Source organism: Mauremys reevesii, linkage group 11, assembly GCF_016161935.1.
Source record: "Mauremys reevesii isolate NIE-2019 linkage group 11, ASM1616193v1, whole genome shotgun sequence".
In the NCBI taxonomy this organism is placed as follows: domain Eukaryota; kingdom Metazoa; phylum Chordata; order Testudines; family Geoemydidae; genus Mauremys; species Mauremys reevesii.
This window is the reverse complement of record NC_052633.1, coordinates 39,258,750-39,275,688: the sequence shown is the minus strand read 5'-3', so window position 1 is coordinate 39,275,688 and position 16,939 is coordinate 39,258,750. Positions and strand designations below refer to the sequence as shown.

General features: G+C 41.8%; 2 protein-coding genes across 9 annotated transcripts in view; one reads left to right on the top strand and one right to left on the bottom strand.

Moving 5' to 3' along the window:
• METTL8 (methyltransferase like 8) overlaps positions 1-16,939 on the bottom strand; it is a 156,806-nt gene that overhangs the window by 35,673 nt on the left and 104,194 nt on the right. For 3 of the 8 annotated variants that reach the window (XR_005586218.1, XM_039494858.1, XM_039494860.1), the window contains exon 1: positions 5,506-5,595. The exons of 4 other annotated variants lie outside the window; for them this stretch is intronic. Coding sequence is in view for 2 of the 4 variants with exons in the window: in XM_039494858.1 (XP_039350792.1) it covers positions 5,506-5,534 (29 nt within the window). In the remaining 2 variants the exon portion in view is untranslated. Of the gene's footprint in view, positions 1-4,506; positions 4,880-5,505; positions 5,596-16,939 lie in introns of those variants that run through there. One more of the 8 variants, XM_039494863.1, reaches the window with a different exon arrangement.
• DCAF17 (DDB1 and CUL4 associated factor 17) overlaps positions 5,602-16,939 on the top strand; it is a 35,919-nt gene continuing 24,581 nt past the window's right edge. Inside the window, exons 1-3 of the mRNA XM_039494856.1 lie at positions 5,602-5,800; positions 8,898-9,001; positions 10,251-10,341. Coding sequence (XP_039350790.1) covers positions 5,624-5,800; positions 8,898-9,001; positions 10,251-10,341 — 372 coding nt within the window. The 5' untranslated portion in view covers positions 5,602-5,623. The remainder of the gene's footprint in view (positions 5,801-8,897; positions 9,002-10,250; positions 10,342-16,939) is intronic.

Sequence of the window (16,939 nt, the reverse complement as noted above, 5' to 3'; positions counted from 1 at the left end):
CACCGGCGCCCACAGTCTGCAGCCCCGGAGTTCTCTGTCCCCGGCAGGCGCAGGGCCGCCACTTCTCTCCCCTGCTGGGCACTGGGTGGGTGCACATAAATGCCCCGGCGGGCACCATGGCGCCCGCAGGCACTGCGTTGGGGACCACTGGACTAGATAAAAGGCTTCCTGGACTCATTCCATGCCCCTATTTTATCTTTTTACTTGTAATTAGAGCTGGTCAGGAATTCTCCAATGGAACAGTATCCAATGAGAAATGCTGATTTGATTAAATCAAAATGTTTTGTAGGAATGTACTGATTTCCTTGAAAATGTTGTGGGAAATTATCAAAACATTTAGTTACAATAAGATCAAAATGGTTAATTTTGACAAGGTTCAAACACTTTGTTGCAACTTTATTGTTTCAACTTTTATATTATATTTTGTTTATAATTATAAAAGTCAAAACAATAAAATCAAAACAAAACATTCTTGACCATATCAAAATGAAATATCTTGGAATATTTTCTTTTACTAAAAGTTGAGAGATTTCAACTTTTCATTGAGATTTGGGATGAAAAAACATATTTCAAAATTTCAGAATTTCTTGCAGGATGGAAATTCCATTCTTCAGCAAGTTCTACATGTAATAGTGTTTTTCTGTGTTAATCACGCCAATGGAAGATTTTTACTCTTAATGTGCACTGAAAGGCACACACACAGCAAAACTGGTGCCTGTAATTACTCCTGATGTAGAGATTTTAAATAATGGACATGAGGGAGATATTGGTGACCCTCAGTTCAGAGTTCTTTGATACTAATGCTTGCTAATTTAAAGGGATAGGCTCACATATTTTATTTTTTTAATGTTTAGGTCCAGATCCTTCAAAGACTTAACTCTATACACGAGTAGTCCCAGTGGTAAGTGTTTGCAGCAACTAGGATTTAGACACACATATGTACTGCCCTACAAAAGGTTGAAAAGAATCCATCCCACTTCTTTCCCTATTAGGGTATGCCTACACAGCATTTTGGAGTACGCCTCCCAGCCTGGGTAGAGAAACTCGGGGTAGTGGGGTTTGCATTAGTGCTCCATTTATGACTCTAAAAATAGCTGTAGAAGCAAAGGTTTGCAGTGGCAACTGGAGCTAGAGCTCGGGCTTCAGAGCCTGACCTCCAGCCTGAGTCACAACTTCAGCTATTTTTAGAGCACTAACACGAGCCCCACTACCCCGAGTCTGTCATCTTGGTCTGAGAAGCTTGCTCCAAAATGGTATGTAGACATAGTTTTTCCCTTTTACATGTGACAACTCACTTCCCTTTTTGTTACTTATAAGGCTGAGTCTATCAAGCATCTGACTCACTGACTTCTTTGTCCCCATCAGCATGGAAAAAGAAAGCCATCAATGAACATCATAGCTCTGGGCACAGGGTTTGCTAAATAATTTGTGTATCCCCTGCTTGCTGGTGCTGCAACAGCAAAACAAAGCAAAGTTAAGGTTATGCATGAACAGTGACTTTAAATTGGTGATAAATCTTGAGTAAATGAGTATTAAGAAATTAAATACTTCATCCAAGCTATAACAATAGTAAAATCTAATGTGAGGACTTTTAAAGTGACAGAATCTGTTTAGAATATTTCTGTTTTGCAAATAAAGATTTGAACACTTCACAATGTTCACTTAAAATTACTAGAAAGCCAAAAACTACACAGTCACAAAACAGGTCAATATGTTAAACTAGAATTATGCTAATTTTAACTAGGAGTCCAGCTCTTGACTTATAACTTAAATGCTCTTAGACTTTGATTTAACAAAATATGATTAAATCTCTGGATTAAATGTTTTAGTTGTTTAAAAGTTACTTTGTTTAATAAAACAGGCATTATGAAAGGAATAGTTTGTCTGGCAAAGGTTCTAAACATGCAGGTGTCCTAACTAAATGTACAGGCTAGGACACATTAGCTAACCCATGGAGGGAGAGGAAGGGAAATTGTACTTTTCTCTTACTGCTTTTAAAATATCGATTATTTTTTTCAAATTAACTAAAGCAGTCAAAATTTACATTTGTGAGCAAAACTACTTAAAAGCATCCCTTTTACGTGACATATTCTCTTCAGCTATTTCTTTTAAATGTCCTTTATATTTATTATTATAGGACCACTTTATGTATTTATTTTGATTTGTTAAAAATGTTAAATGTAAAATTTGTTAAAAATGATTTGTTAAAAATTTGTTTAAAATGTTCTAAGCACCTACAGAAAGCTAAACAAGCATACAACTAAAAAAGATAAATAGCCTTAACACAAAATAAACTTTTGTATTATACCTAAAACTTTAACAAAGCTTAAGAAATTAATTCATCACGACCATGAAAATCACAAATTACCTACAATTTATATTTAAGTACTCCACTGTTGGCCTCTACAAATCCATCCACCCACCTCTCCAAGAGAGCCCTGAGAGTCTACATGGGCTTTGTCCATGCATAGCACACCCTGAAGGCCAACAAACCCTAGCTCTGCCAGACCAGGAGTGAATTCCAGAGCTGAGCACCGCTCATGGAAAAAACCATCAGGAACCTCCTACCTTAGTTTGAGCAACTGCAACTACCATGGAGATCATGCATTTAGTTCTCTTCATTACAATGAGTAATTAAACTTGATTTTTTCTAAGTACTCAGAATTTCATGGTTTAGGGATACATCTCTTTTTATAGCACCAGCTAAGGACAGTCAGGCTTAAAACTTATTACATCTAAAACTTAGGTCAACTTATCTATGGCACTCAGGAGTGTGAAAAATTCATAGTTAAACCATCTTAAAGTCCAGTGTAGATACTTGTAGGTCAATAGAAGATTTATGTCAACCTAGCTACCACCTCTCAGAGGGGTGGATTAACTACAGCGATGGAAAAACCCCTTTCATCACTGTGGCAAGTGTCTATACCACAGATGCTATGGTGGCACACCTGCAGCGCAATAGCTGTGCCACTGTAGTATCTGTAGTGTAGACATAGCCTCAGTGTTATTAGCATTTGTCCCTCACTGGCAGGTGTGCACCTGAAACATACTTTCCTCTCACTAGCCTGCAAAACATGAATAGTTTGACTCTCTCCTGTTTGTTGCAAGTACACTCTCTGCACTACCACTTGAGTTTCTTCATTCATTCATTCGTTCGTTCGTTCGCAGCCATTACTAGGGCTTGGCCTGAAGGCGACTGACCCATAGATATGTGTGGCAGCAACTCCATCTTCCCTTGGCCCTGAAAATATTTTTACATTTTTAAGATAATTTAATACTTGTTTAAAGTCCCAGTGTATCTGACATACCTAAAGACTGATGTCCACTATTTAGCCTCACAGACAGTGGTAGCACAAGCTTCCACACAAGCCCACCAGTGTGCCTCACTCCTGATCTGCAGACCTCTTCAGGCAAGAGAATGATTACCATGGGTCCAACACACTGTACGTCTCTGGGAACTACTACCGAGATGAAGTGCTTTACATTTCTAAGCCACTTATCCTGCAAACTTCACGTATTTCATCACTAAGTATTTCTAGGATTGGGAACTGAGTCAATACAAATCTAGCCCAGTTCAATAGTGACCAGAATTCATTACCTGGTGATAGCTGTTCAATGGTACAAATACAATGAGTTTGTGAACTCTATTAGTTCCATATCCACGTGTCCATATCAGACAAATCACCAACAAAACCAAGTCTCCATGAAGGCTCAAATTACCCTTCTAACCTTTTGTATCGGTTATACAAAAAATAATTCAGTCTCCATAGTTTTCCATCCAGCAAATTTCACAACCCCCAATTTATATATAAAAAACAAACGACCAGTATCATCACTGGCATCTCACTGAAGAGCATGACTGCACTGAATAGCAAGTACAGTTTCAGTGAGTTGCACAGTATAATTGCCCTGCTAATATTGTTGAATATTATTTGAAAAGTAACAATGCAGAGCATAAATAGACATTTCTTCTTTTCCCCTGCTCAGTTTAAAGGTATTTTATTTTCAATGAGGGGAAAAAAATTGGAAAGAAATTCTCACTTCAATTATCTTGTCTTTCCTAATCATAAATAAATGCCTTTTTTTGAAATAAATGCATGATAAAATGCCTTCATTTAGAAGTTGTTGTTTTTTAAAATTTGACAACGTGTGTACTAGTTATATTGTCTTTTGCCAGACGTATGGAACCTCATTATAAGAAAGCAAATAAATCATTCTAATGAACTATTGAGGCCCTAATCTTGCAAAGATTTACCCATATGTTTAACTTTTGTGCACACAAGTAATATCACTGATTTCACTGAGACTACTCTCCTATAAAGTTAAGCATGTGCATAAGTCTTTGCAGCATCAGGGACTATATGTGTGTACTTAACTTATTCTTATTTACACCAGCACTGTAAATGTTCATGATCTTTATAAATTAAGGTATTTTGCTTGCGCTTACTGGGGCTGATTTACTGAAAAGTACCAATAACATTTTAATTTAAAAAAACCAAAACGTACCTTCAAACTGTTCTTCTAGTTTACAGAGAAAATCCTTTAAAATAATCGCAGGGCGTTTTTACTAATTTCAACCCCCCACGGACTGCCTCCCTGTGTATAGCTACAGGGACTGTTTAACAACTAAGAACAGTGGCACATTGCACAGGGTTCACAACATCAGTTATTTCCCACTCCGCAGCCTTTCTACATAGCAACGTCTAGCCCCCAGGATTGGGTGTGGCAACCCCTTCCCAAAACGTCTGTTAGTCTATAAGGTGCCACAGGATTCTTTGCTCCTTCCCATCTGGCACTGAAGAGGACCTGCGGGAGCTCTGCTCAGCGCCCCAGCCCGGCTGCTGGGGTAACACTCTCCATGCAGCTGGGAACATGAATCCGGAAGGACGGACAGGCAGGCGGGCGGGCGCCACACGCGGGAGGAGGCGCACGGAGAGGGCAGGGCAGGGCAGGGCAATGGATTCGGGGACTTGTAGTTTTGGCGCGTCATTGGGAAGCGTCTGAAAACTACCCTCCCCGGCGCCGAGCGGGGCCGGGGAGAGGCCTGGCCGGGCCGGTGCTGCTCTTGGCGGCACGGACACGCTGGGGACTGACGGGGGCAGTAAGTAATGGCCGCTGGAAAGTTCCCCCCGCCAGTGGCTGGTGGTGCGTTCCTCTGAGAGCCCGGCCAGGCTCCAGGCGCTGCTGTCAGCCCACGGGCCTGCCGCAAACGGGCCGTGAACAGATTCGTACATAGACATAGCAAGGGCCGGGTGAGCTGCCGCTGCCAACAGGGAGAGCAGCGGGGCTCACGGACCCTCTCTTGGGCCGTGGTGGGACGGGCCCGCGCCTGGGGCCCGGGGAGGCGGCTGCTGGGTGGGTGGGGGTTTCCCTGTCTGCATCCAGGCTGGAGTGTAGCGAGGGCTGTGCAGGCCGCTCTCTCCCGCTTGCTGTGCCCGCGGAGGGCTCCAGGATTTGGGGGAGGGAGAAGGAAGCATCAGCAAGGGAGGGGGGTGTCCGTAATACTTGTGGCACTGAAAGATGATCAGGCACATGCATTGTTGTCTCCTTGTATTGAACAGCCCCGCGCTTGCTGCCGGAGCCAGGAATTAGAAGGAATTCGAGCTTTTCCCAAGAAATAAAAATGTCCCCAGATTCAGCCGCTTCTTCCTCTTCCCCAGCCACGAGACTCTCCTCCAGTGCTTTTAAAATTCACAATGTCTGCCGCCTTCTAACCAGGAGATCTCACGGATTTTATACAAAAGATGCAGGTGTCGCCCACAGAAAAAACCTGGGAATCCTAAGAAAGCTAGTGTGTCAGGTAACAGCTTCTAACATTTTCCAGCCGTGACTCAATCCTTGTTTGGAACCTGATTTCTTCATTCCAGACGTTGTGAACTCCAGTATAGTGCAGGAATTTGAGTAACCTCTGGATAAACTCTGAACGGGAGAAGTTTGTGAGAGAGCGAACAGCGTGAGTTCTTGATTGAGGAAGAGAGAATTAGCAATACTATTAAATTTACCTCTGGAAAAGATGCAACATCTTTATCATTCAAACCTGAAGCATATTGAATGGTGGAAAAAATGGCATTACCATTTGTAAATCAAACTTTTACTTTATAACAGTATTACTGTGTGACTCTCTTTTTAAACTCACTCAGATTTCTTAATCCCAGGGAATATTATTGTACACAATTATATAATACTTAATATTAAAATTATGCTAATAGTGTAAGGGACATCATCAACTTTAAATTTGACCTCAAACTCTAAGGGTTTGTCTACATGTGCAGTGCTGCAGGCTGCCCTCCTATAGACCCCTGGGGGAAATCTGTGCCAAATTTCTCAAAATAACAATCTATATTCACACCAGTTTCAATTATTTTGGTAATTTATTTCAAAATACCTGTCAGCAAGTATGTCTGTAACAATACAAAAAAATCAGGATTTTTTTTTGACAAATAGATTCCTCACTGGGCATATTAATACAGCATTTTGAGTAATTTATTTAAACTACAATACAGATCTATATTTCCTCCACCCCTCAGAAGCAGTGCAAAGGCGTGGGGTAGGCAGGGGTAAGATAGGTGCTCAGGGAGAGGGAAGGAGCCTGGGAGAGAACCTGAAGGGTTGTTGGGTGTGAGTGGGAGAAGTATGGAACAGGGTTTTTTGTTAGGGAGTAAGGAAGCCTCCCCCATGCAGCCCCTGGGTGACCCCATGTGTCCCTACAGCCCCTACCCCCTCTCCCTCATGTTGCCCTGCAGCCCCTTAGCCCCCATCCCCATGTGGCCCTGCAGCAGGGGTGCTGGAACATGGAGGGCCATGCTCGCCCCTCCCCTCCCACTTTTTACCAACCATAAGGGCAAGTGACGGGGAGGAGAGGAGCAAGCAGGTGGGAGGGTCTTGGGGGAAGACGCTGTGCGAGGGCAGGGTCTTGGGAAAGGGGGCAGCGTGAGGGTGGGGCTCAGGAAGAAGGGACAGTGTGGGCTTGTGGGGGGCACGGTTTGGGCACCGGTGGCCCCCCCACACTTTTAGAGTGCTTCTGCCCTCCCATTCAGCCCCTGCTCAATGTTGTCGCCCCGTTAGCCCTTCTGAACCGCAGTCTGTTACAGGGCCGCCCTCTCCCCCCCCCCCCCGTCCGAATTGCCGAAGACCCGCCGCCGAAGTGCCGGAAGGACCCCCTGCCACAGGTCTTCGGGGCACTTTGGCGGCGGGTCCTGGAGCAGACAGACTACCCGCTGCCAAATTGCTGATGGCCTGGAGCGGAAGAAGCTCCGGGGGCCTGGGCCCTGCGAGAGTTTTCCCGGGAGCGACTGAAGGACCCTGCTCCACGGCCCTCGAAAAACTTGTGGGGGCCCCTGCAGGGCCTGGAGGCAAATTGCTCCTCTTGCCCCCACCCTCTGGGCAGCCCTGGTTTGTTAACCCCCCAAATCCCATAACTCTTAACGGGGCTGCAGCCAGCTGCTGACAGTTCTGGTGCACAGTGGCCCCTGATGGGCAAAAGGCAGAACTGCAGAGCCTCTGGCAGAACATTTCCTGCAGAGGGACATGAATTCTGCATGTGCACAGAATTCCCCCAGGAGTAACTAGCACTTTAGTGAAGATTCCATTACACCAATAGGAGAGCTTCTCCCATCGGTATAGCTAATCCACCTCCACAAGAGATGATAGCTATGTCGGCGGGAGAAGCACTCCGATCAACATAGTGCTGTCTACACCAGCAGTTAGGTTGCTATAACTCAGGAATTTTTCATATCTCTGAATGAGTTATACCAGTGTAAATTAGTAGTGTAGATCTGGCTTAAGTGCAACAGAATTGTTTCCACAATTAAAAAAGTCAATAGTTTTCTGTAAACAAATAAACATGCCTCTGAAGTGGAAACCAAACATTGCAGCACTGGGAAACTGAAATTGCAGCTGATTATAAACCAGAGTGAAAGTGATTTAAATTTTGTTATTGCCCAAGCTGAGAGAAATGTAGAAATAGCACACAGGGACAATTAAATTAGTATTTAAAATTCCTTTAGTTTTAACAGTCTAAGGTGTTAGGCCACATTCATGCAACCAGATGTGTGAAGGGGGATCCCTGCACCCACATAGGGCCCCATTGAAGCTAATGGGGCTTTGTCTGACTATAGCCCACCTACATGCATCTCATAAAGGATTGGGGCTTTAATTAATACAGATACAATTATTTACAACTCCATATCCTGATATCATTAATGCACATGAGTAACTTTATGCATGTGAGTAGTTCAAGTGAACTCATTAACATCTTGCATTCATTATACAAGCATGTAAACTCCCTCCCATGCCTTCCTCCAAACACCAAGAGTAGGCTGGATCCCAAAACTCCATGAATTCAGTGGGACTACTAACATATATATGGGTACTTGTGCATATTTGCAATATCAGAGCCTATCATTTTTAAGTTGAAAAGGTTGCATACAAATGTTATTACCAATTTTATTTTTAACCTGTGTCGGTTAATAATAAACATTTATTTTCCATGGTGCCCATGAATTGGTAAAGCTTCTCTTTTCATTTTTTTGTCCCTAGTTTTTTTTATAAAGGCCCGTTCATAAGTTTTATTACATTTTCCTCCACCGCATACCCCACTCCAGCTTTTCTAGATTTACTTTTCAAATACTTTTGAGTCAAAGCCCTGCTTGCCTTATTTCAATGCCTACTGTATTCACAACTGGAAGCATCCAGTGTATAATCATAGAAAGAAGGAAAGAAAAATTTAAAATGGGTAGATAACTCCAGGAGACTTATTTATTTATTTTAAAAGTCCTTTATGTGTTCAACAGACTATGTTCAACTAACATAAGTTATTAAGCGGTAGGGGCAAGTGAAATATTTTCCAAAATCACAGCTTGTCATAAAAGCCTTCTTCCACTCATTGTCTATTTCAGGAAAGTACTAAATTCAAGAATGTTTGGACAACTCATTCCACATCTCCTATTGCTTATGAGCGTGGAAGAATTTATTTTGACAATTACCGGTGCTGTGTGAGCAGGTAATTATTTGATTGCTAAAAATTGCCATTATTTTTCATTTTAATACTCAGGCTCTGATCTTAGAAACTCCCACGAGTAGTCCCACTGAGTTGAATGGGATTGCTTGTATGAGCGCAGATACCCATATGCCTAATTGTTCTCAGGATTGAACCCTTATTTTATTATCTCTTAAGTGTTAGACAATAGCTGTATTGCATTGCTTTTGGCAAGGTAAGGCCTGATCCTGTGAGGTGCTGCTTATGTTCAACTATCACTAGACTTTAATGGGAGTTTAAGATGTTCAGCACCGCATGGAATTCAAATTAAACAGACTGAACCCTAGTTTTATTTCTTGTAGTTGTCAGCTGGCCTCAGTGGGTCACAGCTGAGGATGCCAAATTCAGGACAAACTACTGGGAAATAGGGCAGTCTCACCCTAAATTGGTGGTTATTCTATCATTAGATTATACCAAGCCAGTAACAAAAATAAACTTGTGCCTCAGCACATTGATTAACAAGAAGTCAAAGGTGCAGTCTCTTTAGGCATTACAGCGCTTGTCTCACCATGCAGACACTGGACTCTATGATGAGTGGTTACTAAAAAACAATTTAATCAGACATAGGGTTCTTTTACCCCTAAGAGATCAGGCACATAGGCAGATCAATGTATAACTGAGATCTTATCCAATAATCATGCTGATGTCAATCCTTTAGTAACTATAAACTAAAAGTGAGTAACGTGAGTAACATCTGTCATTTGTGCTTCATTCTTTTTCTCCTCCTCTCTCCATGCTGTGAAGTATTTTGTTTTGGTACAGTTTTAATGTATGTGTGTGTGTGTGCGCGCGCTGCTATGATTTTGCATTAGAGAAAGCAAGGTGGAAGAAGTGTGTCATGCACTTGGAGGTGCAGGTGGTGCGGTTTTTGATGGCCTTCTGCTCCTGAGTTAATTTTCATATTTTCTGTTTAGTTTTTTTTTAAGTATGTTACTAAAATAAGAACATTATTGGTACATCTCTTGTCTAAAATGTTTACCTAGACAAAAAGTGATCTTTTTAATGGCATCTTATAGTGGTGGGTGGGGTTACCCAAATTCTGAAAGTAGCACAGAGAGACAGTTACCAAAATAAGAATAGCCTAGCATGCTGGGAAGTTCAGAATGCTGACTTCATGAGGAGGTGGTAATGATTTATAATAGTGCATAAACTGACCTGTTGACAGAGGTAGTTTATAAAGTAGACTGATCGTTTATAATCTTTTTTTTCTCAGCATTGCACGAGAGCCAAGAATACTTTATCAACTGGCAGCATGTTCTAAATCAGAAAAAATAGAGGATGCATTATTATTGGAATGCCCGTTGGTAAGGTTACTTTTTACTGAAGGAATTTTGAAAACAAAATATAGCAACTGTTTTAGCTGTGGAAGAACAGTTCACTGATAATGTAGACAAAATTGAAACCAAACATTTCAAAAAATGGGAATGATGTTTATTGCAAATTATGGTCAGTTTATGTCTTCAGATGGCTGCATATGGCTCCCATTGAAGTTGGAGGGAGTTTTGCTGTTACTTCAGGGAAGAAGCCAAGTATTCAGAGACCATATTATCAACCTGCTCTTCTCTAACATTTTCAGTTAACCTAAATAACTTCAAAGCAGTATACATTATTATGCTCTTCTTTGCTGGGAGCAGTTATTTAATGGGTCAGTTGCACTGTTTGTAACAACATTCTTGTTAACAACTATCACAGTGCTTGTCAGGAATGATGATCTTCACACAGTAGATAAGTGAGAATTTTTGTATTGAAATGGGCTTAGACACTAGAGAACACTCTCTCCTCTGAGTTAAGTAATCATCTTTGAAAAAATTCCATGAAAATACAGGGTTCATTTAAAGTTTGCAGAACCTGAGCTTCAGTCCGAGCCAAACATCTACACACTATTTTTAGAGGCATAGCACAAGTCTGTAGACAGGGGCTCTGAGACTTGCTGCCATGGGTTTCTGCTTGCCATGTACACACATCCTTATTGACTACAGCTGGTCATAACTCTACTGGCATTTTAACTCACTATTTTCATTTGCACACAACTGTCTCTAAACTTCATTTTTTGACTGAAATTGTCATACTTTCTCTCAGACCAAAGGTGACTTTAGGGAAAGACTGAGTGGTTTTCTCATATTAAGATTTATTTGCGTCTGGCTAACTCAAATAGGGGAACTCTAAAATATGACATTTTGCACATGGCAAATTCTACTGGGAAATAATCTGGTAATTTGAGAAAAAATAGTAAATATTTTAAAATGTGCATTAATGAATGCAAACTACAACAATTGTATAGTTTTTTTTAGTTATGTTACTGCCTATGGTACAATAATATCCGTGCGACTTTATAGTGCCACATTTCTCCACCGTGCTGCTCCTAGATTTCTGCCTCCTGTAAGGAGCTGAGTGTCTTTAACTCCCACCGGAGTTGAGGATAGTCAGCATCTTGCAGGATCAGGCCCGTACAGAGAAATGCAGTTTAAATCCCATGGAGTCATGCAGATAAAATTGGATAATTCCATAGTGTCAGGGTGGGTGCAGGGCTCAGGGCAGAGGGATGGGGGGGGGGGGTTCAGGAGTCAGGGCAGGGGACTGGGGATGTGGGCTGGAGTCATGGGGATGCTTCCAGCCCCCTGCCCTGAGCGGCTCACGGCAGGGGGCTTAAGAGGATATGCCCTAATTCCACCCTCCTTCCCCAAGGCCCCGTCCCTGCCTCTTCTCCGGAGCAGTGAGCACACTGTGGCTGCAGTTCCGGCTCCTCTTCTCCCCCTCCCTCTACAGGGCCATCAGCTGTTCGGGCACAGGGAGGGAGAGGAGGAGGGGCAGGAACCCATCACGTTGGGGGAAGAGGCGGGAAGGAGGGAGCTTGGCTGCCGGTGGAGGCTGCCCTGCAGCAGCAGCCGGCAGGACCAAACTTCTGCCCCCTGCCCCCGCAAGAGAGAGCTGTGGATGTGCGGGGAAGAGGAGCAGGCTGGGCCGGGCAGGATTTTTAATGGCACGCTGCTGCCTGCTGGGGTTCCAGCCACTGGCCCCGCCCAGCCCGCTGTTGGCCTGGGTTTGGCAACGGGCTGAGCGGGGCCGGCGGCCGGGACCCCGGCATGCAGCAGCGTGCCATTAAAAATCGGCTCCCGTGCCATCTTTGGCACGCATGCCATAGGTTGCCGAGCCCTGGCCTAGTTTCTCCTTCCATTTCATTTTTAGGGAATCCATGTTTAATTCAAATTTGCTGGCCAAATGTGCATATAGTGTTGCTGTAGGTCTTGGCAATCTGGTAATATTTGAGAAATGAATGAAGTTCAGGTGGGTCGGGGTAGCACAGGCATTGGGGCCCAACAGATGAGAGATGGCACGTTTAAGTTGAACATATTTCCACTCCTTCTTAGTCTATAGATTGAACGTTTCTTTTAATATTATAAAAGGGAGGAAGGTATCATTTTCAGTCAATTGAATGATGGTCAGAATTCCTTTCCTAATTAAATCTGGCCAAATGATGGGGTTGTCTGCTATACAGAGTTTCAAGTTACCGCAGATAAAGAGTCCTTGGTATGTAGAAGAGGGTGACTTTTAAATTTAGTAGACATAGTATGCCAAATATTTCTGTCTGCGACAATAGCTGGTGGTAGTTCTTTAGGGAATCAGTAGTAATCCAAGTGCAGTGCATTGGAAAGGGGTAAAGGAGCAAACAATTCTGCTTCCAGCTGGAACTAATCTGAGTTTCTAAAGCACAAGGGAATGAGCCGCTGTGCTGGTGGCTAAGGATTATTGCTTGATGGTTGGGACATCTAAAACCTGTTTTGAGAGGGAACTGTAATCTTTGTAAGAAGATTCTGGGTTTGTTACCAGCACCCTACAAAACAGATGGGAACATGTTGTCAATTTTGGTAAAATAAAAAGGAGAAATATGGGTAGGAAAGGAATTCAGAGTAAAAAGGATCCTCAGAATGGCATTCATTTTGATTGTTTATTTTTTCCCAAAGGGAGAGGAGTAGTGCCTGCCATCTATATAAATAGTTTGCTAACTGCGTGATTAATGAGGTGAGGGTAACCTTGACTGTGCTTTTAACTTCCTTAAGGAAGAGGATGCCAAAATATCTGAGATTTGTCTTTTGCCATCTAAATATCCCTCTACAGGTAGAGCCACTTCCATCTAAATCCAATGAGATCTTTATTGTTTCAAATTTATCTTGTAGCCAGAGAATTTACCAGTTATCTATAGTTTGTAGAATATTTAGAATAGATTGATCTGGATTTTTAATATGCAGATGACATCCTCCTATATATAGAAAAATTTGTTTCCTGAGTCTCTGATTTGATCCATTGAATATTTTGATGTTTTCTAATTTCTACTGCAAGTGGTTCTAATGCTAGATTGAATAGGAGGGGGGAGAGAGAGAACATCCCTGTCTTGCTCCCTGAAACAGGTCAAAGGGGCAGGGAGATATTGTGCTACACCTCTACCCCAATATAATGTGACCCGATATAACATGAATTCAGTTATAATGTGGTAAAGTGGTGCTTGGGGGGGGGGGGGGTGGAACTGTGCACTCCGGTGGATCAAAGCAAGTTCGATATAACGCGGTTTCACCTATAACGCAGTAAGATTTTTTGGCTCCCGAGGACAGCATTATATCAGGGTAGAGGTGTATTTGTTATATTCCAATCCCAATTCTCGGATCTTAACAGCTTTATCCATTAAATGCAGGACTTTCCCAAGCCAAATTTATCCAGGGTCACAAACAGATATTGCCAGTTCATTCTGTCGAAGGCTTTCTCTGCACTGAGTGAAACAATTCCATGGGAATTTCTAGAGTGTGAACTATGCCTTTTTAAAATAAATTCCACCTGTTCGGGGTTAACCATTTCATTCATTACTTTTTCCAGTCTCTTAGCCAATATTTGTGAAAGTATTTTTACATCAGTATTGATTAATGAGATGGATCTATTGCTGTTACAGTTTTGAGCATCCTTAACTGGTTTAAGTAATACAGTAATTAGGGCCCCTCTCATAGTAGGAGGTAGCATACCTTTCTTTAAGGCATCTTAGAAAAGTATAACAGCTTAGGGGCCAGAATGTTTTTGAAACTTTGATAGAAGTTTCGGTAGGCCATCAAGGGCAGGGGTCTTGGCCAGATTAATTTCCTCCATGACCTCGATTAATTTCTCTGATTGCAAGGGAAAGGCCAGCCTGATCTGCTGTTCTTATGAGATTGTGGGCAGTTAAGAGCTTTAATAAAATTATTTAGTTCTTCTGGGTCAAGTGGTGAATCATTATTGTAAAGAGCCTGGTAGAATTTCAAAAATTGATCATTGATCTCTTTTTGATTAGTAATAACCTGCCCTTGTTATGATTTGAGTGATAGTATTTGGGACCTTTGACTGCTTACTTTTAATCTATATGTGAGAATTTTCACCACTCTTACCCCTGACTCCCAGTATCTCTTGTGTGAGTCTAAAAAGAGCAAATTGGGGGCTTGTGCTGAAGTCAGTCTATTTACTTCTTACCAAAGATTGATTAATTTTTTAAGATTTTCTTGGTAGGACTAGTTTGCACATTTTATGTGCATAGCTTTAAGTTGTTTGGTTAATTCTAGGACCTGAGCCTGGCTAGCCCTCTGCCTACCTGCTGAATAGGAAATAATCCTGCCTCTAATAAAAGCTTTTAGTGTATCACATAGGGTGGATTGGGATATCTCTGGTGGGTCATTTGTTTAGGAAAAAAACTGAATTTCTTCTGTGACATAGTTCTGAAAATGTTTAACTTTCACAAGAGCGGAGTTCAATATCTATCTTTACAAGTCCAATTTGTCTTGGGAGGTGTAGCATCCTGGTGCATGATAAGTGATCATAATAGACTTGATTTCATTATTGAGCACTGATTCTACCAGGTTCATAGAAATCAGGAAGAAATCTATTTGTGAATATGTGGACTGCAAGGAGGAAAAAAAAAGTAAAATCCTTCATCCAAGGGTTCCGCAACCACCATACATCTTTTAACCCCAATTCTTCCTTATCTTTTATAATATTTCTAGTATGTGATTGTGTATGTTGGGGCAGCCCTGATTTGTCTAAAAAAGGGTCCAATACGTCATTAAGATCTCCTGTTATGATGATTGATTCTAATGGCACATTAATTTCGGGGAGGGGGGGAAGGGGAAGTGTTTTTAAAAAGTGGAGCATCTTTATTAAGAACATGAGAATGGCCATACTAGTTCAGAGCAAAGGTCCATCTAGCCCAGTATCCTGTCTTCCAACAGTGGCCAATGCCAGGTGCCTCAGGGGAAATGAACAGAACAGGTAATCATCAAGTGATCCATCCCGTCGCCCATTCTCAGCTTCTGGCAAACAGAGGCTAGGGACACCATTCCTGCCCATCCTGACTAATAGCCATTGATGGACCTATACTCCATGAATTTATCTAGTTCTTTTTTGTACCCTGTTATAGTTTATTGGGTCCACATACATCAGAGGGTATATATAGAGTCAGAGGTCATAGCCTTCACCAATAAAAAGTACCTTCCTGATCTTCATTTACATCTACAATTTGTAAAGTGAGTCTTTTATGAAACAATATTGCTACATGTTTGGCAGAGGAGAACTTGTTAAGCACCCCTCCACCTATCCTAAATGTCTCTGCCTCCAAGTCATTACGTGGGTTTCTTGTAGGAAGATATCTGCTTTCAGTGTTCTAAGATGAGTGACAATAATTTTTCTTTTTATAAGATGATTGACCCCTCTGATGTTCCAGGAAACATAGTTTATAATATTAGCCATAAGGCGTGTTTAAGTCAAATCTCTCTTTATCAGGTGGCTGAATACTTCTCATTGCTTGAGCTACATATCTGGATTCCTCCTCACTACCCTGGGCATATGAAGAGTGGCCTCATCACTCCTTCCCCCCACAACTCAAAACACCCAACTGGGGCATAACTGGATTCCCTTTAATTTGATGAAGGAGAAATAGTCTCATATCAAGGGAAGGCGTGGTTTCTACACTATTCCCAACAACAACAAAAGTGTGACGAAGACTACTGTCTCAACTTAAGAACAAGTCTATAGTGGATATATAAGAAAAAGTTATACAAATTATTTAAACAACCTTATTCCAACATAACTGGATCGTTTGCAGATAAGGGTTGATTAGCAGAACAGTTTTTCCTAAACTTTGCCCCTGGAGCCTTGTCCACACTGGATTATAGTGTAAACTCCATAGTCACCCGTGTAAATCAGCATAACATTTATTTCAACTCTAACAAAAATAAAAACTAAAGAAAAAACCTGAATATTACTGGAAAAAAACAGACGGCTACAACTACACTGCATACAACAGTGTCATAACACATTCTCAGTAATTTGGTGAATCATAAACAGCAATAATAATTATTATTCTTGGATAGGATTTTAGGAGATCAGATTTCTTTACAGTTGGGGAATTGAAACAGTTCATCATTCAACTGAAATCTTCATTACACTATTTAGATCTGATATCTCTTATAAGTGTACATTTAGGGCAAATGGATTGAATATTTCCAAGTTTACTATAAACCCAAAATCTAGGAAATTAGATGGAGATGAAACAAAATTATCAAGGAAGGGGGAAGGGGAGAAAGATTTTAAAAATAAAGGTGAGGAAGGGTTGGAAAAGATATCAGGAGCAAGAGTGCCTCAGACCGAAAGCAAAACCACACTTCTCTGTGGCACCTTACCGATCCATGGGTGTAAGGAGTCCACGGGTCCAGTTAAGCAGTTTGGTTGGAGTGAGGGTCTTGAATGTGGATATGCTCCTGGTACACTGGATTAATGAGGGGCATGGGCTAGGGTGGATGCAGGCAAAGAAGGTATGTCCATATTGTAACCCTCCACAGCAGCAGGTGGAGCACATAGTGGCTTCTTGAGTTTGGATGGAGGGTCAAAATTCAA